General features: G+C 54.3%; 1 protein-coding gene across 3 annotated transcripts in view; it reads left to right on the top strand.

Moving 5' to 3' along the window:
• Bmp1 (bone morphogenetic protein 1) overlaps positions 1-13,553 on the top strand; it is a 44,148-nt gene extending 30,595 nt beyond the window's left edge. For 2 of the 3 annotated variants that reach the window (XM_052732815.1, XM_052732817.1), the window contains 7 exons: positions 382-542; positions 907-1,087; positions 4,942-5,067; positions 7,544-7,671; positions 8,051-8,264; positions 9,843-10,093; positions 12,833-13,553. In XM_052732815.1, the coding sequence (XP_052588775.1) occupies positions 382-542; positions 907-1,087; positions 4,942-5,067; positions 7,544-7,671; positions 8,051-8,264; positions 9,843-10,093; positions 12,833-12,967 (1,196 nt within the window). In that variant the 3' untranslated portion in view covers positions 12,968-13,553. Of the gene's footprint in view, positions 1-381; positions 543-906; positions 1,088-4,259; positions 4,613-4,941; positions 5,068-7,543; positions 7,672-8,050; positions 8,265-9,842; positions 10,094-12,832 lie in introns of those variants that run through there. The other variant, XM_052732818.1, reaches the window with a different exon arrangement.
• The last annotated feature ends 1,410 nt before the right edge of the window (positions 13,554-14,963 follow it).

A 14,963-nucleotide genomic window follows, 5' to 3' on the forward strand; every position in this document is an offset into this window, starting at 1 on the left:
TCAGAGAGTCCAGGCCTGTAAGCTATTGACAGCCCTTCAGGGCAGTAGTTCCAGATCAGGCTGGTCTTGCCACCTTTGAACAGCCCCTCTAGGTGCCTCCCAGGACTGCCCATTTATATACATTCGCGGTCCCTTCCATGGCCCCTCCCAGCAGATTCCTTGTCCATTTTCCAGAAGAGGTGGTAGAAATGATCATATATGCAGCCCCTCCGCTCTCAAACTTTGGACTCACCTCCAAAGACCTCCTCCACCTGTCCCTTGCCCTGAGTTGTGGGAGCCACAGACCCCCATCTCACCCTGACTATTGCCCAGCCTAGGACTCAGACCCCTCCCTAGAGTGGGGACTCCTGGTGGCTGATGCCACCTCCCTTCTCCCTCCAGCTGCCTGTGGTGGATTCCTCACCAAGCTCAATGGCTCCATCACCAGCCCCGGCTGGCCCAAAGAGTACCCTCCCAACAAGAACTGCATCTGGCAGCTGGTAGCTCCCACCCAGTACCGTATCTCCCTACAGTTTGACTTCTTCGAGACCGAGGGCAATGACGTAAGTGCCTCTGGAGCCAAGGTGGGTCGGAAGGTTGGGGTTAGGGACTTGGTTCGGTGCCTGCCTTCTACCACGGGGAGAGAATCAGATAGAAAGGGACAGAGAGGAGATTGCCCAATACATGGAAGCCTGGAGGGCTTGCGGGGCCCTGAAGGAGCATCTGCAGGTGAGAACGGCCATGGAGTTGGAAGCTTGTGGAATGAGGAAAGGCTTGGGGCCAGCTGCCCCGGGGCTCTGCAATGTACCTTGGTACGTCAGCGTTGGATGGGGGCAACAGCTGCTTAGCCTGACAGTTTCCCTGGAAGGGAGTCATCAAGGAGAGAGGCTTCCTGGAGGAGGCACCCAGAGCTGGACTCTCCCGCAGGTATGCAAATATGACTTCGTGGAGGTGCGCAGCGGACTCACAGCGGACTCTAAGCTGCATGGCAAGTTCTGTGGCTCCGAGAAGCCAGAGGTCATCACTTCCCAGTACAACAATATGCGTGTGGAGTTCAAGTCTGACAATACCGTGTCCAAAAAGGGCTTCAAGGCCCATTTCTTCTCAGGTAACCCTGGATTCCTTGGTCTCTAGCCCCACCTCCCACCAAAAAGGGGGCTCCTCTGCCTTGTCTGGTCTCCTAGCCTGCCCCCTGCCTCCATCAGGCCAGCCCCTGGGGCATCTGAATATCTTTATCGGAGGCCCTTCAGACCACAGTTGTGCCAGGCCTAGGGAGGGGCAGAGCATTTAAGTGCAGAACTGAAGAAGCCTGCAAGCCAAGGCCTGAAAGGGGAGGTCCTGGGACAGGGAGTTCAGTTGCCTGAGAACAGAGTTGCCTGAGAACAGAGAAGAGGAGGGTGTTTGCCTTGGACTGTGTGGGGCAGTTCATCTGGCAGCAGCTGGACTTCTAATCAGACCCCGCCCGGCCCACTGGGTTCATGCCAGGCCTTCCCAAAAGAGGAGTCGCCTCCGCCCTTCAATACCAAAGCTGCCCACTCCCCTGCCCGTGGAAGGCGTGGCTTGATCCATCCCTTAGCCTCATCTGGCCCTTTTGAAGTCCCTCTCTGGGTGGTCCAATCCCAGCTTTCCCAAACTGGACCTCTGGGGTCTTGAGAGACCTCTCCCCTGCTTTAGGAATCCCTAAGTCTCGGGTCACAGGTCAGTGTGAGGCCAGGAGCAAAAGGGCCCAGACCCAGCAGTGAGGGGTGAGGACGCTCTGCAGTGGAGTGTGGAAAGAGCAGGAAGTTGGTGGGCTGGCTGGAGCAGGTGGCTTGGGGAGGGGTGGGTGAGGGACCTTCACCCCGACTTCTCCTGGTGGGGTTGGCCACAGGGTGGGCAGGAAGCAGGAAGCCCATGACTTCGTCCATGCTGCCTCCCTTCTCCCCTCCTCACCCAGGGTCCTGCATCCTTCAGCCCCCTCTGTGGCTGCCCTGCACCCTTGCCTGTCCCACCTGGATGCCATGCACCTGCCCCTGTGCACTGGTTCCCCTGCTTGGCACTACCAGCTGCCCCGCTCTGTTTAACGTGCTCTGTGGAGCTATCTATCGCCCCCAGCCCCCCGACCCACTGCTTGCTGGGCCCCTCTCTGTGTAACACCAAGCCCCTCCTTCCCTAGGCCCACCTAGAACAAAGGTGCTTTCTGGAGGCTGAGGGGACAGAATACCTGCCCAGGTGGGCTTCTCAGAGAAACCATTACCTGCTTACTCTTACCTGTCTCTGCCCTTCTGTCGCTCCAGTCTTGGAGAGGATGAGGGCCATGCTCGTGTCTGTCTGGAGTTACTGCCTTGTCTCCCTGTCCCCGACATAAGACGCAACACTGTACAAGATATACACATGCCCGTGCACGGGCTCACATCATATGCATACACACACCCACACCCATGCATGCACACACATGCATTGTCCCTTGCTCAAGAAACCTGCCGAGGACCCTCATCGATGGGCACCAGAGTTCAGCCTCAGGGCCTGGGGCGTGTGACTCTGGCCCCCAGGAGGGGGCTGTGTGGACTTTTGGGACACCCATCAAGGAGACCCTAAGACAAGAAGGAGAAGCAAGAGCCTGAAGACCTTCGGTCTGACCCCAGCATCTCCGGGGCATTTGGGCACTGTAGGGTGAGTGCCATCTCCTTGTTGGGGTCTGTGCTGCCTCCCCTGCCCTGACCCCCCCTGCAGTGTGTTCTCCAGTCACAGATGGGCCATCTGCTCTTTAATGTGCCAGAGTCCCCTCCCAGATGTTAAGGCAGCCAGCCGTCCACAGGACCGACAGTCCCTCACTCATTTCTTCAGTCACTCACTCACGTAGCCATCTACCCATTGACTTAATGTTTTTATTTTACCCCACCTGTCTTCCAGGCACTGGACTAGGTATTTGGGGAGCATACATGAAGGAAACATGGGAGTCTAAACAAGCTAGGGAAGCTGTGGCTTACTTCATGAGCTGAGCCCCCTGGAGCTCCTAGCAGAGCGCCAGGAGAGGTACCCCCCACACCTACACTCAGAACGTGTCTCACACACCTGTGCCGTGGCAGCTTCCTTGGTCAGGCTCTGCTCTCCAGAGGAGCCTCTCTCTGGGAAGGGGCTTGACAAGTCTGCCTCCTAGGCACATGCTCCTGTGGACTCTTGATGGGTCTAGCCCACCTGAGCATAGGTGGGAGAAGCAGGGCCTTCTGGGAGACAGTACTGCAGCCCTCAGGCTCCTCTCCTCAGGTTAGATTAGGAACAGTGTGTCCATTTATCACAGACCCGCCTGGTCGGTGAAATGCCAGCAGCCATCTTTCCACTTTATGGTTCATCTCTGGAACTCCGGGTGCAACTGGGATCCACACATCTGTCCTGACTGCCTGCTTCTGTGCCAGACACACCAGCTTAGAACAGCAGTGTGACTGTGCATCTTGTGTGTGTGTGTGTGTGTGTGTGTGTGTGTGTGTGTGTGTGTGTGTACCTATCTATCATCGTGTGAGTAATTCTTTGTGTAAATGCCCATGTAATGGACATGAGCACCTCGACGTGGATGAGTGTCTGCAACCACATTGGGTCCTCATGTTCCTGCATATGCAGCAGGCATGTCAGTCTCCCTATATGTGTCTGCTCCTGCCCGTGTGTTTCTATCTGCATATGCTCCCCCACACACGCAAGGTCATGTGGGTCTTGTGTGTGCACCCACACACAGATGGGTGAGTAGGTTGTATGTATGTGTATGTGTGTGTGTGTGTGACTGTGACTTTGTGCCTGAGTCTTCGTGGTATGCTATAGGTGTTTGCCTGTGTGAGGGTGATGCAGGACATGTGTTCATGTTTATCCGTGTTTCCTGTTTGTACGGCGGTTCTGCCATGCACGGGGTCGCACGGGGAGCCTGTGTTTATGTGTATGTCTGTGTCACACACTTTCTGCAGCTGTCAAAGTGAGGGTGAGCAGAGCTCTTCCACAGCCCTTCCCACTGCTCCCCTCTCCCAGCAGCTCTGAGTTTCTCTTCCCCAGTGTACACTCCTCAGAGGGTGCCGTCCCTCCAGCCCTTCTCCTTGCCACGGGCTCCGTCTCATCCCCTGTTGCTGTGCCTCTTGCTAACCCAGCCCTAGTGACATGGCCGTCCTGCATGTGGGTCTGCCTGCCCTCCTGCCCCACTCTGCCCCGTCCACCTGTCCGGAGGTCCTGGGTCTAGTTTTCATCGGTTTCCCTCCCTGGTTCCTGCCCTCCACCCCCACTCCTCGGTCCCTTTTCTCCTTCTCTCTCTCTCATTTCAGAAAAGAGGCCAGCTCTGCAGCCCCCTCGGGGACGCCCCCACCAGCTCAAATTCCGAGTGCAGAAAAGAAACCGGACCCCCCAATGAGGCCTGCCAGGCCCCCAGACCCTTCATTACTCAGGAAGCTCACCTCGGACGGAGCGGGCTGGGGGCTTCGGAGCCCACCCACACCCTGCCTCCACTCTGCCATTCCAGCCACCTCCTTTGGCTGGACAGAACTGGTGCTCTCCTCTCCCCTGCCCCCTTCAGCAGACAGGGGAACCTTCCCTGCCCCCTCCCATTTTGATGGTGTCTGTGACATTTCCTGTTGTGAAGTAAAAGAGGGACCCCTGCGTCCTGCTCCTTTCTCTTGCAGTCTGCTTGTCCCTGTGTCTGTTTTTCCACTTGTCCGTCTGTCCAGTAAGCAGGTAATGGTAGAGGTTCCCATGCTGGTCAGTTCCAGACCCCAGCCCTCCCTCCACCTACTTCTGCCTTCTCTGCCCAAAGCAGAGGCCACCCCCTCCGCGGGCTCCACTGACGCAGTGTCCAGAACTCCATCATCACCCTGACCTCCCACCCCACGCCCAGCCCTCCTGCGCCCTCCCTCCCACAGGAGGAAGCCCTGCCAGGCCTCCCACTTCCCCCGGGGTGGCGACCAGACCTCAGCCCACACAGACCCGATGCTCTTGTTTGCCTCCTTACAGACAAGGATGAGTGCTCCAAGGACAATGGCGGCTGCCAGCAGGACTGTGTGAACACGTTTGGCAGCTACGAGTGTCAGTGTCGAAGTGGCTTCATCCTTCATGACAACAAACATGACTGCAAGGAAGGTAAGACCCGTGCAGAGGGTGGCCAGAGCTTGTCAGGTACCTCGCACAGCCCAGAAGCATCCGCATGCAGACATCTCCATCCTGAGCAGTGGAAGGCTAGCCCCTCCCTCCTCCCTTACTGTGGTAGCCAGGTCATGTGCACAGGTGCACCCCCCTTGTCCACAGATGCTGCAGGTCCATTTCTGGGCTCTTAAAACCCGAGTCCAAGCCTGTCTGTTTGCTATAGCCTCCTCTGACCCCCAGAACAGAAAGGATAGCAGTTAAGGGCACAGACTCTGAAGCTAGGTTGCCTGGCCTGGATCTGTCTGTCACTTGGCCCACTGTGTGCCCTTGAGTGGCTGCTCCTCACTCGCTCTGTGCCTGGATTGTCCCTGTGTAAAATGAAGAACACGAGTGCTGGGAAGTGATGAAATGTCCACAGCAGCCACAATTGAGTGCATTGCCATTGTGGGCCACACTTCACTCTGGGGACTCTCAGAGCAGGGTGGCTGCTACTCTTTTCTTGACACCAGAGCCCCGCATATACAGGTTAAGCACCCCTAATCTGAACAAGCAAAGTCCAGAATGTTCAAAAAAAAAAAATCTGAAACTTTTTGAACACCATCATGAACACCATACAAGTAGGGAATTCTACCCTTGACCTCATGTGATTGGTTGTAGTCAAAAGACAGGCACACTAAAAATATTATGAAAAAATACCTTCAGGGACTGGCAAGATGGCTCAGCCTGAGTTCATCCCTGTAACCTGCATAAAGGTGGAGGGAGAGAGCCAACTCCACAAGAGCTGTCCTCAGGCTTCCCCACATGTGTGTACACACATGCATCCACACACATCATACATGTTCATATATATGGTAATACTAATAATAAATTTAAAATTACTATTTTAAAGATTTATTTTATTTTTAAGTTGTGTGTGTGTGTGTGTGTGTGTGTGTGTGTGTGTGTGTTTGGGGTGGGTGTGCATGTGGAAACCACAGGTTGACATCTGGTGTCTCCCTCAGTCACTCTCCACCATATTTTTTGAGACAGGGTCTTTCCTGAGCCTGGGGCCCAATGATTTTGACTAGACTAGATGGCCAACAAGCTCCAGGGATCCTCCTGTCCCTGCCTTACCAGTGCTGGGACTTTAGGTGTGTGGTACCACACCTGGCTTTCATGTGGGTGGGCAAACTCTTTCTCTCTTTCCTTCCTTCCTTCCTTCCTTCCTTCCTTCCTTCCTTCCTTCCTCCCTCCCTCCCTCCCTTCCTTCCTTCCTTCCTTCCTTCCTTTCTTCCTTTCTTGTTTTTCAAGACAGGGTTTCTCTGTGTAGCTCTAGCTGTCCTGGATCTTACCCTGTAGACCAGGCTGGCCTCGAACTCACAGAGACCCGCCTGCCTCTGCCTCCGGACTACTGGTATTAAAGGTGTGCACCACCACCACCCGGCTGGCGAGCACTTTATTGATTGAGCCAACTCTCTAGAATTCTCTCCTTGTTTGTTTGTTTCTTTGTGCTGGGGATTGAATTTAGGGCCTCACACACACCCCAGGCGAGGGTCCTGCCACAGAGCTGCGTTCCCAGCTCTCTCTTTACTTTTATTTTGAGGGAAGGTCTCACTAAATTGCTAGTTGAACCTGTGATCCTCCTGCCCTGGCCTCTCTGGTAGCCGGAATTACAGCATATGCTCCCAGGCCCAGCTGAATGGGGTTTCTAAGGGAGAAGGGTAGAATGTCAGTAATCTGGTGACCAACCATGTAATCCGGCAGCAGAGGGCAGCCAACTGATCTCTAGGTGGAGGGTCCATTGTTTGAACTCAGCCAACCTCCTTCTGAAAGTACAGTTAATCCCGTGGGCAAATATTATACCATTTTATATAAGATTCTTGAGCATTCTGGATTTTGGTAGTTGTGAGGGGTTCTAGATTAAATCCCTTGTGGATGCTTAGGGACCTGTAAGCATGCTGGGGAAAAGAAAATATGAGAAGGTGATGCATGTTGGGAAAACCCAGAGTGAGGTTGTGAGGAGACATGAGAACCAGAAGAACTGAGGAGGTCAGAAGTCACAGAGGCCATGCTGGGTGAGCTGGCCGCTCGTTTGTTTCTGTCACCTGTGATGGTAGCAGGAGTGGAGTTTGGGGATGACTGAATCAGGTACCAAAGTCTCCGGTGACGATGGCTGACCCAGCTCACAATGTACAGAAGCTCCCAGGTTGCGGAGAGGAGGTGTGACAGCTGGACAGAAGTGGTGTGGCCAGACGGTCACAAAAGGGTAGAGGACCTCACCTGCTGCACCGAGGGGTCTTAACCAAGGCTTCACTAGACACCAAGTCATTCAGTTCTCCGCCGGCATGGGTAACTGAATGGGGAAGGAATGTGTATCTTCAGTCCATTCTTGTAAATGGAGGACACGAGGCAGAGCAAAGGCGTGGGCACCTTCTTCATAGGAGGCATCAGGGCGGGAGGTCCCTGGTGATCCCCTCTGTCACTCATCCCGCAGCTGGCTGTGAACACAAGCTGACATCCACCAGTGGCACCATCACCAGTCCCAACTGGCCTGACAAGTACCCCAGCAAGAAGGAGTGTACGTGGGCTATCTCCAGCACCCCTGGGCATCGGGTAAAGCTGGTAAGATACCACTTGGCACCCTGTGTGGACACCCTGCTCTTTGATATCAAGTGGCCATTTGCTTCTGCCATCTGCAAAGACTGGTGTGAGTCCAAGGTGTTGACCCCAGACGGGGTGGCCTGGCTGAGCCTCAGGGCCTACCCATGCATATGGAAACAAGTCTTCCTGAACAGGAGGAGCCCTCTTTCTGAATATATTTTGGGGGATATCTCTGCCACTGCCTGTTCCTGAGTCCCGGGTCCTCCCTCACCACCATCCCACAGCCCTTTTGCTACCGTGGTTGTGTATGAGCTGGGGTCCAGGGGTGCAGAGATTTGGGGACTCCTCCCAGATGCCCTAACCATGCCTCTAATCTGGACTCCTTTCTTGTATCCCCCAGACCTTCGTGGAGATGGATATTGAGTCTCAGCCTGAGTGTGCTTATGACCACCTGGAGGTATTTGATGGGCGTGATGCCAAGGCGCCGCTCCTTGGCCGATTCTGTGGCACCAAGAAGCCTGAGCCGGTTCTGGCTACGGGCAGCCGCATGTTCTTACGCTTCTACTCAGACAACTCGGTCCAGAGGAAAGGCTTCCAGGCGTCCCACTCCACAGGTGAGGCCAGCCTTGGGCTAGGTGATGATGCCCTTACGCTGATGTTTGTTCCAGGTACGTTGCTGACTCTGGTTGCCAACCCTGGCCTTGACTTTACACAGGGCCTTTGCAGGTCCATAGAGCAGAGCCTGTAACCCCAGGGCCACTGTTGTGTTCTGAGGAGCAGATCATCAGAGTGAACACTAAGGAATGGGGAAGAAGTCAGGGATTAGGAAGGTCAGAAAACAGGGTATAGTGACAGTGATCAGGAGAAGGCATGGTTAAGGAACCTAGGACTGGGGAGAGCATCCCCGACTGTCCCTACTGTAGCATGTTCAAGAATGCATCAGCCTCAGCCTACCCACACGCCATCCCTACAGCATACTGCTTCTTTCTGTCTACAGCTGTTTATTCGCAGACAACATGTATAAGGCATCCTTCTAAGTGCAGGTCAGAAAATGAGCCTAGCGGGAGATCCAGATCCCAGCCCTCAGGAGCTCACTCGGCTTGTTTATTTGACCAGGGGGCACGTGGCAGTGAATCAGCCCTTACCCTGCCTGCCCCAGGAACTCATAGTCCAGCAGAGAGATAAACCAGGCATTGATGATTACAGCGTAAGACAAAACATGGCTAGGGGGAAAAAGAAAGGGACCTGACTCGGGGGAGTTGCTGGCGTCATTCTGGTGGCGGGTGGGGTGGGGGTTGGGGGGTGGGGAGGTGCAGAGCTCATGGTACATACCAGGTGGACAGCAAGTTATCTGGTCTGACTAGAGTAGGGAGTGTGAGGATGGCAGTGGGAGCCATGTAGCTGCAGAGGGAAGCTAGAGGCCAGTCCCGAGAGACCCGGATGCAGGTCAAGGATATCAGTATCAAATTTCATTGTCTACTGGTGAGTCCTGGGCATCCCAGAACTGGTAGGCCCACAGCCCTCCACCTTTTCCTTTGCCTCCATCCTAACACAGACCCTGCCTAGCTCACCTCTTCCCCGGTATAGGAGGAAATCCAGGGACATGCTGCCCAGGAGGGCAGTTGCTCTGTCCACGCTTTGCATGCCATTTGCCTTGCCTAGCACACGTTCACAAACCAGAGGCTGGAACTCCGTCAATCAGTGTTTGACCCACAATGGGGTGGTGGGCTTTATTTGTTGTTGTTGGTTGGTTGGTTTTTTGCTTGTTTGTTTTTGTTTTGTTTTTTAAACTTGAGCCAACATTTAGAAAAAATCAGTTTACACACCAGTGTATAGCTTTCCTTTGTTAAGTGTCCAGTCTGACAGTGCTGGGCTATGTTCTTCTATGACAGCCCTCAGCTGGAACCCAGGAATAATTCCTTCTCAGATAAAGCTCACCTTTCCTAAGACCACTGCTTAATGCAACCTCTTAACCGTGGTCTCACCCTAAAGTGTCTCCTAGCCTCCTCAAGTCTCCATTCCAAGGTGACGTAGCAGGGCATTTGCTTGAGGCTAGGCCAGATCCCACCTGTCACTGGCCACATGGCCTCTGTACCTGGAATTTGTCCCTGTGGTTCTGGGTGGTGCTGCACAGACCTGTAAATATGGTGTCCTCATCAGTGGTGCTCAGCCTTGCCGTTCATTCCCTGCAGAGTGTGGGGGCCAAGTGCGGGCAGATGTGAAGACCAAAGACCTTTATTCCCACGCCCAGTTTGGTGATAACAACTACCCTGGAGGGGTGGACTGCGAGTGGGTCATTGTGGCCGAGGAGGGCTATGGTGTGGAGCTGGTGTTCCAGACCTTCGAGGTGGAGGAGGAGACGGACTGTGGTTATGACTACATGGAACTCTTTGATGGCTACGACAGCACAGCTCCCAGACTGGGGCGCTACTGTGGCTCTGGGGTGAGCACCCTCCCGACTCCCTACTTCACACTGCCTTCCCACTCTCACCCTAGTCCTGCTGCCTGGCCCTCTGCAGAAGCTAATGTGCTAAACCTGGGAGCACTTACAGAGGCCGTCACACCTGGGGCTGTCCTGACGCAGGGAACCAGGGGCCTTTCCAGACAGTGTAAAGGTTTCCACAACGCCTGGCCCGGGCCCCACCCTGACCTTTGCGCGCTTGGGACCAGTTTGGTCTGGCCTGCAGAACTGCATGTATCTGGAAGTGGAGGTGATAGGGTTTTCCCTGAACCACTTGAACCTTGACCCCACCACCACCAATTTCCAGGGCTTAACTGGGGGTGTGGGGTGGAGCAGAGGTTAGTGCCAGAATCAGAAACCGGAGCCCTGAGCTGTCACTCTAACCAGACCGGCTGGACCATAAACACCATGATCCCTTCCTCTGTCTGTCTCTCCCCTGGTGAGAGGCCACAGTGTCCTAAAGCCATTGCTGCTGCCGCTCTCCAAGTAGGGCTTGGGGACTGATTGTGACTGTCTAGAGTGTATTGCAGAAGCTGTGGGCCCAGTCACTTGGGCTGGTTTGTAAGAAAGGCCAGGCCTAGCCCATAGATACACTTCTTTTCCTCCCAATAACAGATTAGGGTCTTGGTCTTGTTCTCTCCCCCTCCCTCTCCCCCTCCCTCTCCCCCTCCCTCTCCCCCTCCCTCTCCCCCTCCCTCTCCCCCTCCCTCTCCCCCTCCCTCTCCCCCTCCCTCTCCTCCTCTCTCTCTCCCCTCCCTCTACCTCTCCCCCTTCCCCTCCCCTCCCTCTTCCCCTCCCTCTCCCCTTCCCCTTCCCCCTCCCTCCCCCCATTCCCTGTCCTCTCTCCCGTCTTCCTCCTGTCATCCTTCCCCATTTCCCTCACGCACATCCACACTCACATGTACCCTCTGATGCAGTCCCTGGCTCCTGCCTCTCTCTCCTCTTCTGCTGCCCCAGAAAAGGTTAAACTTCCCCGGAGCAGAGCGGTCTCAGCTGCCAAGCCCAGCATCAGCTGAACCTCCCGCTTAGGGCAGTGGTTCTCAACCTGTGGGTCGAGACCTCTTTGGGGAGTTGAACAACCTCTCACAGGGGTCGCCTAGGACCATCAGAAAACACAGATATTTTACATTAAGATTCCTAACAGTAAGCAAAATTACAGGTATGCAGTAGCAACAAAAATAAGTTTATGGTTGGGGGTCCCCACAACATGAGGAACTGTATTAAAGGGTCACAGCGTTAGGAAGGTGGAGAGCCACTGCCTTGGGGACTGAGCTTCAGCCTAGCATGAGCAGCAGGGGCTGGGCCGTGGTGGAACAGGCTGTGGAGGAGAGGCTATGTGGAGCCCCAGCCTGGCTGCCCAGCCTCTCCGGCATCCCTGGCTGACAAGTTAGCGCTTCCTCCCCGCCTCGCCCCCTCCTTTTAATCACACCACAAATGAAATGTCTTCAAGGGACGCTTCCAGAGATGTCCCCAGGCTGTGGCCAGCAGAGGGGATGTGGAGAGGAACCCAGGCAGGGCTTCTTCTTGGCACAGTTACTGGAAATGTTTTCAAGGCTGTCGGGAATGATTCCTTCTGTGATTGGAGGGTCCGAGCATAAAGCCACCTCAGAAGGACATTGCCTATCTTCCTCAGTCCTTGGCCCCGGACTTGAGGCGGCTCTTCAGGGTCTGAAGTCAAAGCAAAAAGTTAGGTCTAGAACCAGGCAGGAGCAGAAATAGGTGGAGGACAGCAGCACCTACGTCTGGGCTCCCTGCCTAGCTGGGTGGGCAGAGAAGAGCTGTTCCATCTTCTCTAAGTAGAGTCCACTTGTAATCCCAGCACCAGAGGGACAGAGACAGGCAGACTCCTGGGGCTCACTGGACAGTCACTACTGGGCAAGTTCCAGGCCAGTGGGCTCCTGTCTCATCAGTTAGTTAATTAATAATGAATGATACCTGATGAATGACACCCAAGGCTGTCTTCTGACCCTCTACACACACACACACACACACACACACACACACAGAGTAAATAAATGAATGAATAAATAAATAAATAAAGGAATGGCTGAGTTTGGTGAGTTTGTTTTGTTTTGAGGCAGGGTGTCATTATGTATTCCTAGCTGGACTGGAACTTACTCTGTAGGCCAGGCTGACCTTGAACTCACAGAGATCTGCCTGCCTCTGCCTCCCCAGTGCTGGGATTAAAGGCCACTCCACCTGCCCAGCCCTGATCTTAAAGCAAGCTGCCCTCCCCAGATTTCACTTTAAATTCCTGGTAGCATGAAACTCTGCTTCATTTTTTAAAATGTTTTATTTTTAATTGTGTTATGTAGGGGATGGGGCGGGGGGGGGGGGGGGGCTTGTGCAGTACCTGAGGAGGTTAGATAAGGGCATCAGATTCTCAGGAACTGGAGTTATATAGGTGGTTGTGAGACACCCATTGTGGGAACTGAACTCAGACCCTCTAGAGAGCAAGAAGTGCTCTTAACTGCTGCGCCATCTCTCCAGCCCCTCATCTATCTTTCTAAAAATAAATAAATAAATAAAGATTTTAAATATATATATATATCTATATATTCTCACTAGAGAGCCCAGATTGCTCTCCTTCTGGCTCTGTTTCTTAAGTGCCAGGATTACACACCACCCTGCTTCATGGGGAATCTTCAGACACTGAGGACCTCCGGGAGGGAAAGCAGCAGTCCCATCCCAACTCCTCATTCCCATCCTTCTCCCTGGCAGCCTCCTGAGGAAGTGTACTCGGCCGGAGATTCCGTCCTGGTCAAGTTCCACTCTGACGACACCATCTCCAAGAAAGGCTTCCACCTGCGGTATACAAGCACCAAGTTCCAGGACACACTCCATAGCAGGAAGTGACCGCCCCTGCGTGGTAGCAGGAACCGGAGTCCTGCTTCCCTTGGTCACCCAGACTGGACAATGGGGGTGACAGGCAGATGGTGACATACTGTCCCTCTCCCCCAGGCACCAGGACCTACAGGGCCAATGGGCCAGGTATCCTCAGGAGGTAGGGGAATCGGACTCCTTATAAGCCAGTTCCTGAAGCCTCCCATCAGAGGGACCAGGGAACCGGAGCTTTCACCAAGACACTTGAAGTGATCATTCCTCCTTGGGGCCCTGCCTGGGCCAAGACAGTCTCTGTGCAGGACCCCGCTGCCTTCCCTGCCGTCTCTACACACCGTATTGTGGATAGCCGGTGGCCCTAATCTTCATTGTAACGTACATTTCCTGCCCCTTCTCCAGCCTCAATTTGGTTTTATTTTGACCCCCCGGCCCCCGCTTCCATGTTTCCTGGGGCACAAATATCTGTGGGTACCCCCTCGGAGCCATGGTGGGGAGTTGGAGAGGAGGATGTGGATGAATAAAGACGGGGCTTCTCTTAGGCCCACTGGCTCATCAGCCATACCAGGGCACCCCAGCCAATAAACAGAAAGTGTTACAGCCAGTATCCTGTGCCAGATGTTGTCTGCGATGTGGGGACATGTGGATTCTTCCAGATGTGCTGGTTTGCTGGGTGTCTGGAGCCAGTCTGGAGCCAAAACACCTGGTTTTGCTGGCTGCCCTTCCCTCTCAAAATTCCAGGACTCCTGAGGGTGTGATTTCACACTGACATGAACACACACACACACACACACACACACACACACACACACACACTGCTTATAGCCCTCCCACACAACAGGAGTAGAACATTCTATAAAGAGGCTGTCTGGGGGAGGGAGGAGGCATATAAAAGAGGCTTAGGGTATGTTTGTCCATCTGGCTTTTCTGTCTCTTGGTCTGGGGTCGGGGGGAGAGAGGGGTGTGTGAGAGTGTCTAGCTGGCAAGTGGGAAGACCCACATTGACTAAGTTAGGTCCATTCCTGACCCGCAGATGCTGGGTACCAGCGCCAGGGATCCTCTACTCTTTTTGGAGAGGACAGCCAGGATGGTTCAGTAGTCACTGAGTAAATATTCCAGCTTGGGCCCCTCTCCCCAGGCGACAAAGGCTGCTGTCTTGTCCAGTCTCCTCCTCTCTGCTGTTGCCAACAGTGAGGCCCAGACTGGAGCCTGGAGAAGCCAAAAGAGAGCCCTGCCCCCTCCCTTTCCGAGGGACTTCTGACTGCTCCTCACAGAAAGCAGGGCAAGGCTTTCCTCCCTGTTCTGGCTATACCCTGATGCTGGAGCAGGCCAGTGGCTTGCCCTGAGGCAGGACTCCCGGAGATGCTAGGATTCTTCCAGCAGTCCCAAGCTCCTCCCTGTGGCAGATGCAGGCACTCTCCCAGGCCATCTGGACCCACCCCTGGGGAGCCGCATGGCATGGTGGACCTCATACAGGCCTTTCAGGTAGAAAGTAGACAGTGCACCCAGGGCCTTCCAGGACATCAAATGTTCCCCCTTCCAGCCTGAAGCCATCTCCCCCTAGACAGGACTACAGATGAGGCTCTGGAGACCTGCATGCATACAGGAGATGCCCAGAGGTACTATCACTTATCCTTAGTCCCCCTCCTGTGGGTGAGATGTTCAACACAGCCTGTAGGGCCATGAGCAGAATTTAAGGGCTCCTGAATGATCCCTGTCACATGGCATCTCCCGTACCGTCTGTTCACCTACCAACTTAGCATTGGCTCCTCCGTGACAGAGTATGTAGTCAGTGGTCACAGTTCTCTCTACCAGCCTTCCAGGTTCTTGTAAAATCCAAAGGAAGGCAATCCCAGATCTTAAGGCATATGCCCAAAGAAGCCAAGAAGATCACAACCTTGTCTAAACCCAGAGGCTTCCAGCCACTGAGATGCATCCACTCTGGCAGTTGAGGGGTGTATGTATGTGTGCGTGTGTCTCATGAACAACAATAACAGCATGACTAGAGACAGAT

The sequence above is a fragment of the Peromyscus californicus genome, unplaced genomic scaffold (genome assembly GCF_007827085.1).
Source record: "Peromyscus californicus insignis strain IS unplaced genomic scaffold, ASM782708v3 Scaffold_12__1_contigs__length_115047231, whole genome shotgun sequence".
Lineage (NCBI taxonomy): Eukaryota > Metazoa > Chordata > Mammalia > Rodentia > Cricetidae > Peromyscus > Peromyscus californicus.